Source organism: Eptesicus fuscus, chromosome 17 (genome assembly GCF_027574615.1).
Source record: "Eptesicus fuscus isolate TK198812 chromosome 17, DD_ASM_mEF_20220401, whole genome shotgun sequence".
Taxonomy (NCBI): Eukaryota; Metazoa; Chordata; class Mammalia; order Chiroptera; family Vespertilionidae; genus Eptesicus; species Eptesicus fuscus.
The window spans coordinates 45207884-45222535 of NC_072489.1; the positions used below are offsets into that span (position 1 = coordinate 45207884).

The window sequence follows — 14652 nt, forward strand, 5'->3', positions numbered from 1 at the left end:
CCCAGGTTGCCCCCTATCCCACCCGGAGCTTACCTGGGAGGAAGGGAATGATCCTCTGCTTGGGGTCCTTCTGTCCACCTTCGATGGGAAACTTATCCAAAAGCTGCATCTGAGAAGCCAGACAGAGGAAACAGGATTCAGAAGACTGGACCGGCCCTCAGCACCCTCCCCCACTCCTTCCACTGCTCCAGGGCCCCCCTGTCCTCACACTGTCCTCACACGGATGAGTGACGCCTCAAATCTCTCATTTCACAGACGATTTCCAGCCCATATGGGGCATGAGAGGGAGGAGGCCAGAGCTCTCTATGCATCAAAGGGGGTGTCCAAGCAATCTCAAGGAGGGATAGGGGCCCCGGAGGGGGGCAGGGGTAGGTGTCAGGAGATGCTGCTGAGTGAGACCAGGGTAGGGCTCAGCAGGCTTTCGGGCCAGGCTGCAAGTGAGGTTTCCAGAGGCTTCTTTGGGCCCAGTTTCTTGATGTCATATGCTAGGTGAGCCCTGAAGCCACCTGCCATCCCTAACCCTCCTGGGCCAGGAGAGGGGGAGGCCCTGCCTGATACTCCAGACAAAAACCCACCTTCCAGAGCCCGCTCTGCGGAAACAGACCCAGATGCTACTTTAATTGCAAAACCAAATCTGGCCCCTTGTCCCCACGGCTGGAAGAACCCCCTCCTCCGTTTCCTACCTTCCCACCCTGAGATCGCTGCTGTTTTTCCAGGGGCAGACCCACTGGAAGAGTTTCCAGGGTTCTGGAGGAGCAATGTTTTTTTCTTCTGCTATTCTGGGCTGAAATTCTGTATAAACTGGAAAAACACACAGGAGACAGGATGGCCTCGGCGGCGTCCCCGTCCCCGGTGCCTGTGGCTGATCTCCCTCCCGAGGCACGGGCAGGAGCGGAGAAGGCAGGGCTAGCTCGCCCTGTGGACCCAGCCCTGTGACCTTGGGCAAAGCCCGGAGCTCCCCGAGTTGACCCGCAGGCGCCTCATTGGTAAAATGAGGAAGATCAGTCACATGACACCTGAAGTTCATGCCTTCCTTCAGATATTTACTGAGCATGAACTTGGGACACCGGACACTAACAAAAGGGCAGTAAAGAGAAATAAAGCCTCTGGCCTCAGCGAGTTTGCATTTTAGTGGAGGGAGACGAACAGTAAGCAAATAAATACATGCTCTGTGGGGGGGAGGCGCGCTATGAAGACACATGAATTAGGATAAGGCGTTGACGGAGAACCTGGTTGTTACCATACTTTTTATACGGGGCGGTGAGAAGGGCATGTCAGATGACAGGTCAGCAGAGACCACAGGCCACGTAGGAGGGGAGGGCCCCAGGGAAGTGCGGAGTGTGTCTAGGCTGGCAAAGCAAGACGTGCAAAGGGCCTGAAAAGGCCTGGAGTGGAGGGAGTGAGGGCCGAGGTATGGGCGCCGAGACCCAAGAGGCAGGACAGGCCAGATCGTGAAGAGGAAGGCTCGAGCTACAGGGTAGGGAATGGGCCACTGAGTGGAAGCAGGTAGACCAGTTAGGATCCTGCTGATGGTGGCTTGGATCAAAGTGGAGGTGGTGAAAGTGGTCCTATGCTCAATGTCACGTGTGTGTGCACATACACATATCCCTACCCATCCATCCGTCCACTCCCTTACCCACCCACCCACCCACCCACCCATCCAGCTCTCACAGGACCTTAGGATTCTCTCATTATCCAACATACACAGGCTATTTGGAGCCCACACGTGAAGGGCGGGTCACTGTCGGATTCCATTCAAAACAAAACAGAGACTGCACCATTATTAATTTTCACTTCCCTGAATACAGACTGAAATTGAAGAAAAGCTGGCTCATGAATTTTCAAACCCTAATGTGGTAAGGCCATCTCTCAAAACTTACTAATTGTGCCCTAGCTGGTTTGGCTCAGTGGATAGAGCATTGGCCTGCAGACTGAAGGGTCCCAGGTTAGATTCTGGTCAAGGCACATGCCCAGGTTGCAGGCTCCATCCCCCTTAGGGGGTTGCAGGAGGCAGCTGATCAGTGATTCTCTCTCATCATTGATGTTTCTATCTGTCTCTCCCTCTCCCTTCCTCTCTGAAATCAATATATTAAAAAAAAAAAAAAACTTACTAATTGCTTGCTACATGTAAATAGGGTCACTGTGCCATAATGGTATAAACCTGTAGTTAGGACTTTAAAAATATGTTTTCATTGATTTTTAGAGAGAGGAAGGGAGAGAGATAGAGATAGAAACACTGATGAGAGAGAGGAACTTCATCAATCAGCTGCCTCCTGCAATGTCCCCTACTGGAGAATCGAGCCTGCAACCTGGGTATTTGCCCTGACGGGGAATCAAGCCAGCAACCTCTTGATTCCTGGACCGATGCTCAACTGCTCAGCCACACCCACTGGGCAGTAGTTAGAACTTTAAAAGATCAATACATTTTCCCAATAAATTCTACACAGAGTTGCACTCTGATTTTCTCCTCTTCCCATTTTCCTCACCCATATTCTATTTTGTAAATTTTATTTCTGTATCTCATAAGAATTCATGTTCACTGAGGGGGAAAAACTAGAAATTAGAGAAGCAGTGGTTAGTCCAAAAGAGAGTAAGAATCACTCAGAATCCTTGCCCCTGCAAAAGCAACATTAATATTTTGAGATCTATCTATCTACCTATCTATCTTCCATTCTTCCATGCCCAGAAATAAAATAAGCTCAGCACAATACCCTTATACCATGTAATGAACATTTTCCCACGGCAGTGAATACTTCCATATCAGCCTTCTGAACTGTGACACGGAATTCACGGTTTGGAGGCCATGGTTTAGTCAGCTACCCCCCTAGTCTTGGACACTGAGGTTGTTTCTGACTTTTCGCTACTACATGTAATACTAGGGTGAAGAGCCCAGTCCATGTATCCATGCACACTTCTTTACCACATTTTCTATTTTTGTTTCCATTTGTTGAAATCTATGCATATTTACAGGTGCCTTAAATCTTTTCCGGAAGAAGACTGAGAAGCAGATGGATAACGACTATGTGCAGGCCAGACCAGGGCCCCTGAGCAATGGCTCCACAGACTTCCTGAGGGAGAGCCTGGAGAAGTCTGAAGAGAAAGGCAGGCCCAGCAACACACCCTCTCAAACCACTTTACTCCTGAAAGAAGGTGGCCGGCTGGACCCAATAAGCTGGGGGACTTACCCGAGGTGGGGCTCCAAGGAGTGAGGCTATAGGAACTTTAAATTTCCTATGGGCTCTGACACACCTCTGTTCTCTGACTCCTAAATTCTTTTTCAGAACTGAGATTTTGAGATTCTCATGGACAGGGCATAGGGATGTGGTGCCAAGAGTGGGAGAGGGAGGGTGCCTGCGGGATTCAATCATTCATTCCTTTCCTCCAAAAACATATGCTGTGTGCCTTCTAGAAGCTAGGTCCCCTGTAGGCGCTACAAATAAGTTAAATCACAGCCTTGACACGAAGGAGCTCATAATCTAGATCTAGAGCAGGGATTCCCAAGCTCAACACTCATACAAAGCCTCTGCAGACAAGTTAAAATGAGGACCTGGCCCTAGCTGGTGTTGCTCAGTGGATAGAGCGTTGGCCTGCAGACCAAAGGGTCCCAGGTTTGATTCTGGTCAAGGGCACGTACCACGATTGCAGGCTCCTCCCCAGCCTGGGCCCTGGTCAGGGCACATGCAGGAGGCAACTAATCAATGTGTTTCTCTCATATGGATGTTTCGCTCTGTCTTTCCCTCTCTCTTCCATTCTCTCTAAAAGATCAATGGAAAAATACCTTCGGGTGAGGATTAACAAACAAATAAAAAATAATAAAATGAGGATCTGATTCAGGAGGTCTGGGCAGGAGCCCGAGATCCTGCATTTCCATCAGGCTCACAGGCGATGCTAAAACTGCTGGACAGTAAAAACACACACAAAAGGAATGTGAAATACCTCACTAACAATTTGTGTATTGATTGCATGTTGGAATATATTTTGGTTAAATGAAAAAATACTTTAGAAATGATTTTAGCTGCTTTACATTTTTAAGTGGCTACTAGAAAATTTAAAGTTACATACGTGGCTCATGTTACATTTCTATTTGGAGAGGCTGCTCTAGAGCAAGATGGTTCTTTGAAGGCTGCCCATGCCTGAGTCACCTGGTGGGGGGGTGGCTTCCTGGGCCCCACCCGGAAGTTTGTGAACCTTTACTCTGGTGCTAGGGACAGACAGGTAAGTTCTGGAGTGGCCAGGAATGGTGAGGACATGGGAGCTGGAGGAGGAGGTCAGGGAGGGCTTCCTGGAGGAGGTAAAGCCAGCTGGGCAGAGTGACAGTTCTATTCCCTGTGCCTTTTCCGCTAAAGAGCAGTCTGGATTCCCTCGATGGGTTCATGTGCCTCCTGGAAGGCAGGGGTCATCTGATACCCCTGCAGCTTTGAGCTTTCCCCAGAAGGCCTCTCCGAGGATGCTTTGCAGCTGGCCTCTCCTTCTTCTGTAACAGACTCTCCTCTTCCCCCACCTCTGATTTAAACTGGGCCCTCCTGGGCCACAACAAGCCCATCCGCTGAGAGTACAAGGTCAACAGAGCCATGAGTGCCCAGCTGGTCTGCCTCCCTCCACCCCTAGCTCGCCGGTGCTGAGCCTAGCCACACTGGTCACTAATCCCACCACCACTGCTGAGCCCAGAGCCTTGGTGTCTGCCCTCTCCGTCATCCCCAAGGCCCACCACTAACCAGCTGCCGGAGATATTCTCTTTGCTCACAGGTCACCTTTCAAAGAAAGCAAATCCCCTTGTTCAGACTCCAGAACAAACCACATAAAGGCGGCCCAGCTGAGTTTACTCAGTGTGGGGGGCTCGCAAAGCTGCCCCGTTCAGAGGGGCGGGCGGTGGGATAAACATCTGGGGCCATGTTTGATATACAATTCAAATGTCACCCCACCCAGGGGGCCAGGCAGGCTGCAAAGTGGTTCTGTAAGCCGGTCGGTGCCCAACGTGCAGGGCTGGGTTCGAAAGATAAACCGCTCACATGAAAGGCTAAGGGGGGCTGCCTCATGCCCAGGCCTGCCCAGGCCTTCCGTGCGGAGGAAGCATGGGTGTGTGAGCAGCGAGGAAGGAAGGCTCCGCCCAGCAGAGACCTCTGCTGAGGCCACCTTTTCAGGCAGGAAGTGGATTCTCCTGTCACTCCAGCAAAGGCCTGACTCAGGCTGGAAGAAAAGCAGGGCCCTTTGCCAGGGCCCTTCTTACAGAGAGAGGCGTTTGGCTAATGGAGCCCTTTGCAACCACATCAGAACCTCGTAGTGTGTGGAGGATGCCAGTCTGTTTATCTAAGGGGTGGACAGTGTGAGAGATATAGGACAGCCTGGCTCCAAGAGCTAGCCGCACCAGAGAAAGCTGACTCAGCAGCTCTTCTTAGGGCTGAACAGCAATAAACACTGAGGAGGGAAGCGGGCGGGGGGGGGGGGGGGGGGGTGGCGGGGCGCGCAAGTCCAGCTGGGGCACATCTGTAACCCAACAGACCAATTCCTCTCCCTCCCGAGAGGGTGGAGTTCCCAGCAACTCCAGCTTTGGGGCTCCAATCCTCAAACCTCAATCCACTTTTTCCAGCTCAGGAACCGAGGGGGCATTACTACAGATCCCGGTGGCCCCTTGACCCAGAAATTCCCCTTACAAAGAGGCAAGGCCACCCAATCTCCCTGGGGACATGGGACATGAAGGGAAACCTCTGAGTTTGTTTGTCCATTCTATTGACTGAGGGCTCACCAGTCCACGTGAGAGAGGCAGTGTAGGCATGAGGCAGCAGCAGTTGCTCAGAAGGAGTTTGAGGATGAATGGACAGGAGGGATACAGATTTTCTTGGCAAAACCACTACAACTTTCAGGGAACAGACTTGACACTCCAAGTATCCCCGAGACAGCAGCCAGGGCGAGGCAGGAGGCAGAGAGGACTTGCTCACCCCACGGGATGTATTTGGTTGCTGGGGCACAGACCCACACCGTGCTGAAGCTAAGACCCGGGGTGCTGGAGCACACCCAGGCTGTGAGAAGGAGCCCAACCCAGCTCCCAAAAGTCCGTAACAAGTCAAAGACGTCTTCCGTGACCATTTTCTAGGAAACACGCAAGCCTTCGCTACTTCAAATCCCTTTCCAATCAAGTCATCACCTAGGCCAGTGGTCGGCAAACTCATTAGTCAACAGAGCCAAATATCAACAGTACAACGATTGAAATTTCTTTTGAGAGCCAAATTTTTTAAACTTAAACTTCTTCTAATGCCACTTCTTCAAAATAGACTCGCCCAGGACCTGGTATTTTGTGGAAGAGCCACACTCAAGGGGCCAAAGAGCCGCATGTGGCTCGCGAGCCGCAGTTTGCCGACCACGGACCTATGACATTCTATGCACTGTATGAGTACAATTCAGAGAGTGTAAGTCTTGGTCCATGATGGCGAGAGCTAGGGCACAAGGATTGACCCAGTAGCGTTGGATGAGTGTCAGCCTTCTGAGAGGCATAAAAAGCCATGCTCAGTGGTTGAGCATCAACCTATGAATCAAGAGGTCGATTCCCAGACGGGGCACATGCCCAGGGTGTGGGCTAGATCCCTTTTGTGGGGCATGCAGGAGGCAGCCGAACGGTGATTCTCTCTCATCATTGGTGTTTCTCTCTCTCTCTCTCTCTCTCTCTCTCTCTCTCTCTCTGAGATCAATAAAAACATGTGTGTTTTTTTTAAAAAAAGCCACGCAGTGAGAGTTCAGGAAAGGGCAAGATCAGTGTGTCTGGGGTGAGCAAAGCAGACTTCTCAGATGAGGACACAGTAGAGCCAGGCCTTGAAGAAAGGATAACAGTAGAAGAGGGAAGCCAAAACCGGTTTGGCTCAGTGGACAGAGCGTCGGCCTGCGGACTGAAAGGTCCCAGGTTCGATTCCGGTCAAGGGCATGTACCTTCTTGGTTGAGGGCACATCCCCAGTGGGGGGTGTGCAGGAGGCAGCTGATCAATGTTTCTCTCTCACTGATGTTTCTAACTCTCTATCCCTCTCCCTTCCTCTCTGTAAAAAACCAATAAAATATATTAATTAAAAAAAAAAAACAGCAGAAGAGGGAAGATGGCTTTCCAGAGGGAGCCGTGGGGGATACAATAGCTCGGCAGTGGGAGGATCAGGACCGCGAGAGGAAGCAGTCAGATGGAAGGGACGGGACTTGTTCATGAATTCCATGACATGCTGCTGTGTGTCAGAGAAAGTGATGGGATCCAGGGTGGAGGCTCTCGATAATTTATTCCAGGGATCTGGGGATGACCACATGGTTGGCATCAGAGCTGGATAAGGACAGATACCCACAGGCGGAAGTAGGGCACCCTAAAGCACCACTGAAATGGGACAAGATGGAGTCACTTCCAGAACTCATTCGGAGGACAGTGGGCATGTGGTTGGAGTCTCTGGGGTGGGGGGGTGAGAGGGCAGGTGGGATGCCCCAGGTGCCTACTCGAGCAGTAACACTCACTAAACTGCTGTCACAGCAGCTGGGTCTGGTGACTTGGTTATTTGTTTTGCTGTCTGAGATGAGCCTATCAACAACATTAAGCGAGGAGAGAGAGAGAGAGAGAGAGAGAGAGAGAGAGAGAGAGAGAGAGAGAGAGAGAGATTGAGAGAGATTGAGAGAGATTGAGAGAGTTCTCACTGTGTTAACTTGCCAGGGCTGTTGTAACAAAGTACCACAACTGAGTGGCTTAAACAACAGGAATTTTCTGTCTCAGTCCTGGAAGCTAGGAGCGCAAGATCAAGGTGCTGGCAGGGTTGGGTCCTTCTGAGGGCTGTGCAGGAGGATCTGTTCTGTGTCTATAACAGATTCTCATGGTTTGTTGGCAACCTGTGGTGTCTCTTGGCTTGTAGAAGCATCACCTCTATCGCTGTCCTCATCTTCACATGGTGTTCTCCCTGCGTGCGTGTCTGTGTCCAAATTCCCCCTTTTCATAAGGACATCAGTCATTAGAGTAGGGGCCCACCCTACCCCAGGATGACCTCATGGTAACTAATTACATCTGCAACAACCCTATTTCCAAATAAGGTCGCATTCTGAGGTCCTGGGGATTAGGACTTCAACATACCGACTTGGGGGGAGACACACAAGACTTCGACCTATAACACCAATGCACATTAAAACGATCCTATTAAGAGAGAAAATACTTGCCCGTATTCTACTACCAAAAGTCGCTTCCTGAGCTCACAGTGGTGCCTTTGGAACATTCTGGAAAATGTGAGTAATAATGATAGTCAGCTCTGGATTCACATCAGTTTCCTCATCCGTAAAATGGGGACAGGGCTAGAACCTGCCTGACAGGGTGGGTGGGAGGATTAAGTGAGATAATGTGTGTAAAGTGCTTGGCAGAGTGAGGCACAGACTAAGTGCCCCATAAACGTTAGCTGTTATTATCGTTACTGTCATCACCACTCTTGTTATGCACCAGGCTGCGTCCCTAATGCCAGGGAAAGTGCTTGGGAAGCTGCAGCCTTGAGGTCAGAGAGGCGGAGGGAGACCATGAGGGGAAGATGAGTCTGAGAGGTGTCTTGGCCAGGCCTGGCCTGGCTATGAGTGTCTAGGGCCCCCAGGGGAGCTGCCCAGCTGGTGTGCGTGGGCAGGGCTTGGGGAGGAGGCCTCTGGTCCTCCCAGCAGCCCATCAGGTGGATGGGAGCTGGCTGGGGTGTGTTTCACATTAATGTACTGGGGCCTCACACTCCCAGAGCAGAGAAAGCCAAGATGTGCAGGACAGTGCCATCCCCAGGGAACTTCCTCAAGCCTGGAAGGTGCCCAACCCAGTGGCTACATGTCTCCCTTGGAAACTACCAGTGGTCTCATTCCATGCCCCCCTCACTCCCCCCACCCCACCTGCCATGCTGATCCACAGCCTCAGAGAAGCAACAGTCAAAGGGAGTCGGCGAGGAAGGTTCCAGCTCCAGCCTGCAAAGATTTTCTGAGGCCGCTTTGGGCAGCAGTGGCCTCCTCTGATCCAAGGAGAAGACACATGAGAAAGTGCTGCCAAATGCCAGATGCAATTATTCCTGCCTAACTTCTCTGAGCCTCAGTCTACTCATCTGTGAAATGGGGGAATGGGGGGCGGGGCGGGGTCCCAGGCTTATTTTCTCCTTCCTGGGGTCTAAAGAGAAGTCGAAAGGGAAAATGTGTGTGTAAAGCGTTTTAACACATGCCAGGCCTGGAGGACACCATCGGGAGCAGATGCCTCTCTTCGCACTGCTCCACCACCACTTCAGTCCTCTCGTGCGTGCTGGAGTGCTTCAACTGTGAGGTCAGAATTCCAGCTTATTCCTTCCTAGCTATGTGACCTTGGCCAAGGCACTTAACCTCTCTGGGACCCCACCTGTCAGGTGGGGGTGAATAAAAACAGCCACCCCATGCTGGTGTGTGGAATAAATGAGATAACACAGGTGAGCATGGTGTTTGGCCTACTCTAAGTGCTTGATAAATGGGGTCACCTTTTTGAAGGTGAGGAGAGTCCAGTGGTACCTTGCTGTCTCTGGTGCTCTCCTGCAGCCCTTCCGGCTTTTGGAGAGTCAGCCAGGTCATCCAGCCCTCACTGTCAATGGCTGAGAGGACTTCAGGGTCCCTCACCTGTCATTCCACAGCCTTTGCTGTTTTAAGGTTCTTGCTCTTTGTTCTAGCACCAGATCGCTCATGTATCCCTCGGCCAGGAGGGGTAGGGCATGATGCCAGGGTAGCCGACCACCTGGAAAGCTAGTGGCCAATGGGGCTGGGTCCGAGATCCTGGATTCAGTCAGCTCTGCCTGGCTTTGGGGAGAACAGGTAGAGCCTCCCCTGGACTCACAGAGCCTGGAATGTTTCCTGGGACCGGAGCTATACCCCAATCCCCCTTAACTTCTGTGTGCTAGCCCCTGGCTGCTTGCTGAGCCCTCGTTCCTCTCATCCCCAGGAAGGCACAAGGCTGGAGGAGCTGGAAGCTGGGGCAGGAGAGTGAGTGCTGGGCAGGGTGAGGGGCAGGGCCGGAGGGGTCATCTGAAACTGAAGGAAGAGCTTGGGGACTCCCTCCTCTGGCAATAGGAGCCCCTCGAGGACACTGATCAGCAGTGACCCTGCGCAAGTGGAATTCTAAGGAGATAAATCTGCCCAGTTCATAAGATGGAACAACAGTGAAAGAGACATCTGTGTGGGGGACAGATCGCCAGAAAGATGCTGGCACCAGCCCAGGGTGTCGGCGGTGACACTCCCCCACAGAGAAATAGGCCACGCTGAGATGAGTCTGCTGGTGTGTGTGTGTGTGTGTGTGTGTGTGTGTGCGTGTGTGTGTGCGTGCGTGCACAGATGCGTGCTTTCTGGCAGGGTGCTAGCTGAAGTCACCCTGTTCCCTCCTAGGTTTCTAGTCCTCTCTTAGCCTCACCAAAGACCCCCAGAGTTTCTCAACCCCCACCCCCAAAGCTGCCCGACAATTTCCTCTTCCATATGGACCTCCAAGGCCCATCGGCAAAGAGCACGCGGCCTGAGGAAGGTGGAGAGGGAACAAAGGAGACTGGCCCTCCACCTTTTATTTCCAGCTAAACCACACGCCCAGCCCCAGTGTCTCTTGATTCTTCTGTCTTGATTGTTCCTGCAAATGGCCCAGGACCGTAGTCCCCAAAGTGCCCTAGCCACCATGGGATCAAATTCGGGCCAAAGTGTGGGACAAAGCTATCACATTCTTGGCAGAGAGGAGTACCAGACAGACCCTCGGTGTCCCGGGCCCAGGCTGCCGGTCGGGGCAGTGAGATTGCAGGGCTGGTCCCCAGCACGCGCTCCCCTGACGCGGCATTCTCTTGGACAGAAGCCAAGTGGGGCACTTCTAATCGACGATCCAACGTCCTTGCCTTCCTCCATCCCCTTTCCCAAGCATCTCCTTTCCCCCACTTTCTCTCCATTCCAAATGGGTCAGGGTGCTTTCAGGCCCTATCCTCCTCCCTCCTCCCACCCCCTCAAAATCTTGTGCAAAAGGAAAACAGCAAAAGAACAGGCTAAATAAGAAAGCTGGGGCCACAGGCCGAGTCCAGCCCTTCCCTGTGGCCTTGCCCCGTCCATATGGACCCTCTCTTCCCAGGAGTTCGCCTCTCCTCTGCTTGGGAGTGACCTGCAGCTGCTGATCAGCACCAACAATGGCTGGGACATCCTAAAGCTCAGGAGCGGGTGCCGAAAGCTTCCTCAGAGACACTGGATGCTGCCAGTGAGGCCCCATGCTGTCAGGTGGACCCGGCAAAAGCCGGACAGGCCTTGGGCAGGTCACCTGCCCAGCCCCTACCCCCAGCACTTTCCCCCATTAGAAACTTCAGAGGATAAGAGACCGAAACACACATGAAACCTCTTTGAAGGTTCTGGTGAGGAGAGCGCCGAGTACATACCATCCCTAATGCTGCTCCAATCTGCTCCCATCTGATGGCTTCATCTCTGGCTTCGTGCCCTTTGTTGGCTCTCTGCCTCCCACTGGACACAAGTCTTAGTCGTGACCTCTGTCCTGACTGACCTCTCCAGTCGTATATCCTGACACTGCTGCGTCTCCCCACGTACCGCACGGCCTGCCTGCAGTCCTCCCCGGACACAGCATGCTGTTCCGCAGCTCTGTGTCTTTGCACATTCTGTTCTGCTTAACTGGAATGCCCCAACCCATATAATCTCTAACTGTCACCACCTCTGAGGCCTTTGTGTAGGTGTATCCCTCATGTACTCCCTCCTCTAGGTTGCTTCTGCCATTTAGTCACGCTTCTATTACTGCACTTTCCTCTATATTGTAATTACTTGTTTATATACCTGCCTCCTTTCAAAAGCCTGTGAGCTTCTTGGAAGCAACATCTGTGCCTTGACATGCCCACTGTCCATCACAGTTATCTGATATAGTTGGCACACAATAAGACTACATTTCCCAGGCTCTCTTGCTGGGAGTTACAGTCATGTGACTGAATTCTAACCAATGAAATACAAGCAGGAGTGATAGGAGTCTCCTCCAGTTAAGCTATAAGATCTCCCTACAGAGATATGGATGCAGAGATCCATGGGGAATAGAGTCACCAGATGTGAGAGTCTGTGTTCCTGAATGACTTACCTGGAGCAGAACCCTTCAGTAATTTGTTCTGGTTTTGGGTTAGGACATGAGCAGGAAATAAACCTCTATTGTACTGAGTCACTAAGAGTTTGTTACCCAGCAGGTAGCCTATCCTGACTAATACAAAGGAGCTCAAGACTCCGTTGAATCAAACTGAAAGAGGGAAGACAATATAAAATGCAGACTCACCTAGATCCAATCAAGTCAGGCATTACATTCCTACCTGATTGAACTATTCCCAATGCAAAGCCATCACATCACCCCTCCTCCCCCCTGCCCTATCCACCAAATCACACACACAGTATTTAGAGTGCCAAGCACTCCCCAGTTAAGACTGAAAGGGGTGGGGATTGAGGACTTGCCAAGATGACCTGTAAAAGCCACCATAAGCAAATGAGCCCCAACTTGAGCTCCTTGTTCCACAAGTTTGTAGAAGCCACACAAAGACACAAAGTTGAATTGTAGGGAGGGGCCTGCTCCTCCCCACACAGGCATCCACACCCTTGGCACATGGCCATTCAAGCTCATAGAAACCCTTTGGATGATGGGGAACCCACCATCTCTCTGAGGTAAGCCACACCCCCTTGGCAAACTCCTGGGAAGTGTTAGAACAGTATTCCTCACACAGAGCCCAAATTTGCCAGGCCAAATTCCCAGCTGGTCACAAAGGGCCATGGCCAAACGGGAGAAAGTCGCATTTGCACAGAAGGAAGAAAAGAATGGAGAAGGACTTCAAAAGTACCTTTCCATATATGCCCTCACTACTCAAGGTGTGATCCTGAGACCAGCCATCTCATCACCTGACAGCTTGGTGGGAAAGCCAAATATCAAGCCCCCTGCAGACCTGCTGAATCAGAACCTGCATTTTAACAAGACTGCTAAGTAGCTGGTGTGCACATTAACATTTGAAAGCCCTCACTGTTCTTTGCCACAAGAATTCCATCCAACCTTTAACAAGTGTCCCCAACAGCAAGGCTAGCCTACAAGCAAAGACAGGCACCCAGGAGGAGGATCGGGAGCTAAACAGTAGAACTTGTCTTTAGAGTGGAGAAGGTGGGGGCAGGCCTCTCTCACCCATTCCCTTATACAGCAGTCCCCCCTTCTCCGCCAATTTGCTGGTCAGGGTTTTAGTTACCCCTGGTCAACCTCAGCCCGAAAATATTGAATGGAAAATTCCAAAAATAAACAATTCATAAGTTTTAAGTTCGCGCCATTCTATGTAACGTGATGAAATCTCTCGCCACCCTCCTCCGTCCCACCCGGGTGTGAATCATCCCTTTGTCCCGCATATCTACGCTGCAGTAGTTGTCTCAGTTATCAGACCAGTTATCAGAGAGAGTGAGACCACATACATATAACCTTTATTATAGTATGTAGTTATAATTAGTTATTATTGTTAATCTCTTACTGTGCCTAATTTATAAATTAAACTTTGTCATGGGTATGTATGTATATAGAGAAAAAACATAGTATATATAGGATTCAGTACTATGTGTGATTTCAGACATTCACTGGGGGTCTTGGAATATATCCCCCACAAATAAGATGGTACTACTGTACTCATTTACAGCTGGCCATGCTCTCATTTATTCATTCGGTGATTCCTTGAGCACCTGCTGTGTCAGGCACTGTTCTAGGCACTGGGAAACAAGCTAAGAGCAAGCAGGGTCCTGCTCTCCTAAAGTTCACACTCCAGTGATGAGACAGTTAACAAATAGTTAAATAAGATGATGACAGACTGTGGTAAGTGTGGAAGACAAAAGAATGTGACCAAGAGTGACAGGGGGCTCTGGGGGGTGGGGGGGAGCTCTGGGAGGGTCCACGTGAGCTGAGGCCTGAGTGCTCAGGAGTCAGCTGCTTAAAGATATGGGGAAAGGGAGTTCTAGGCAGAGGGAACAGCAATGGCAAAGGCCTCAGGCAGCATTGTGCTTGGTATTCCAGGACCAGGCAGGTGACTGTCAAGCTGAAAGCCAATGAAGGGAGGATGGCTGGGCCGGGGCCCACCACACAGGGCCTGTGGCATGCTAAGGAGTTGGGAGTTCATTCCCCAAAGAAAGGAAGACTCAGAAAGTTATAAACTGGGGTGTGATGTGATCTGATTTTGTTTTTTAAAAGATCACTCTAGTTGGTGGGAAGACAAGAGTGTGAGTGGGTGGATCCCTGAAGAAGCCATTCAGTTGCCCAGGTGGGAGGTGACGAGGCTGGGCCAGGGTGGGGACAGAGCAGATGGAACGGAGGAGGGCGGATCCAGGCTACATTTTGAGGGAGATCTGGGAGGACACATGAACTTGCTGTTGGGTTGGATATGGAACGTGACTGACAGGTTTGGGGCGGTACCAACTGGGTTTGAATCCCTTTGGTTCCTCAGATGCTCATAACAGCTGACCCAGGCAGCCCATGGGCCCCGCTCTGCCCTGATGGCATCAAGAGCAGATTTGGGCACCTGCTGCCTCCGTGGCTTCCTTCCCGGTCACGGAGGTCAGCACTAAGCCCACAGGAGTCTTTATCTGTAACGCCTTCTTTCTGGAGGCTCCTTAGGCCAAGGACTTCCTGGTGCCTCTTCACATTTACAGAAGGGGCG

General features: G+C 51.4%; 1 protein-coding gene across 1 annotated transcript in view; it reads right to left on the bottom strand.

Moving 5' to 3' along the window:
- Window positions 1-14652, bottom strand: part of SH3PXD2A (SH3 and PX domains 2A) — a 222551-nt gene that overhangs the window by 139902 nt on the left and 67997 nt on the right. Inside the window, exon 3 of the mRNA XM_028149383.2 lies at window positions 34-109. Within this exon, the coding sequence (XP_028005184.2) occupies window positions 34-109 (76 nt within the window). The remainder of the gene's footprint in view (window positions 1-33; window positions 110-14652) is intronic.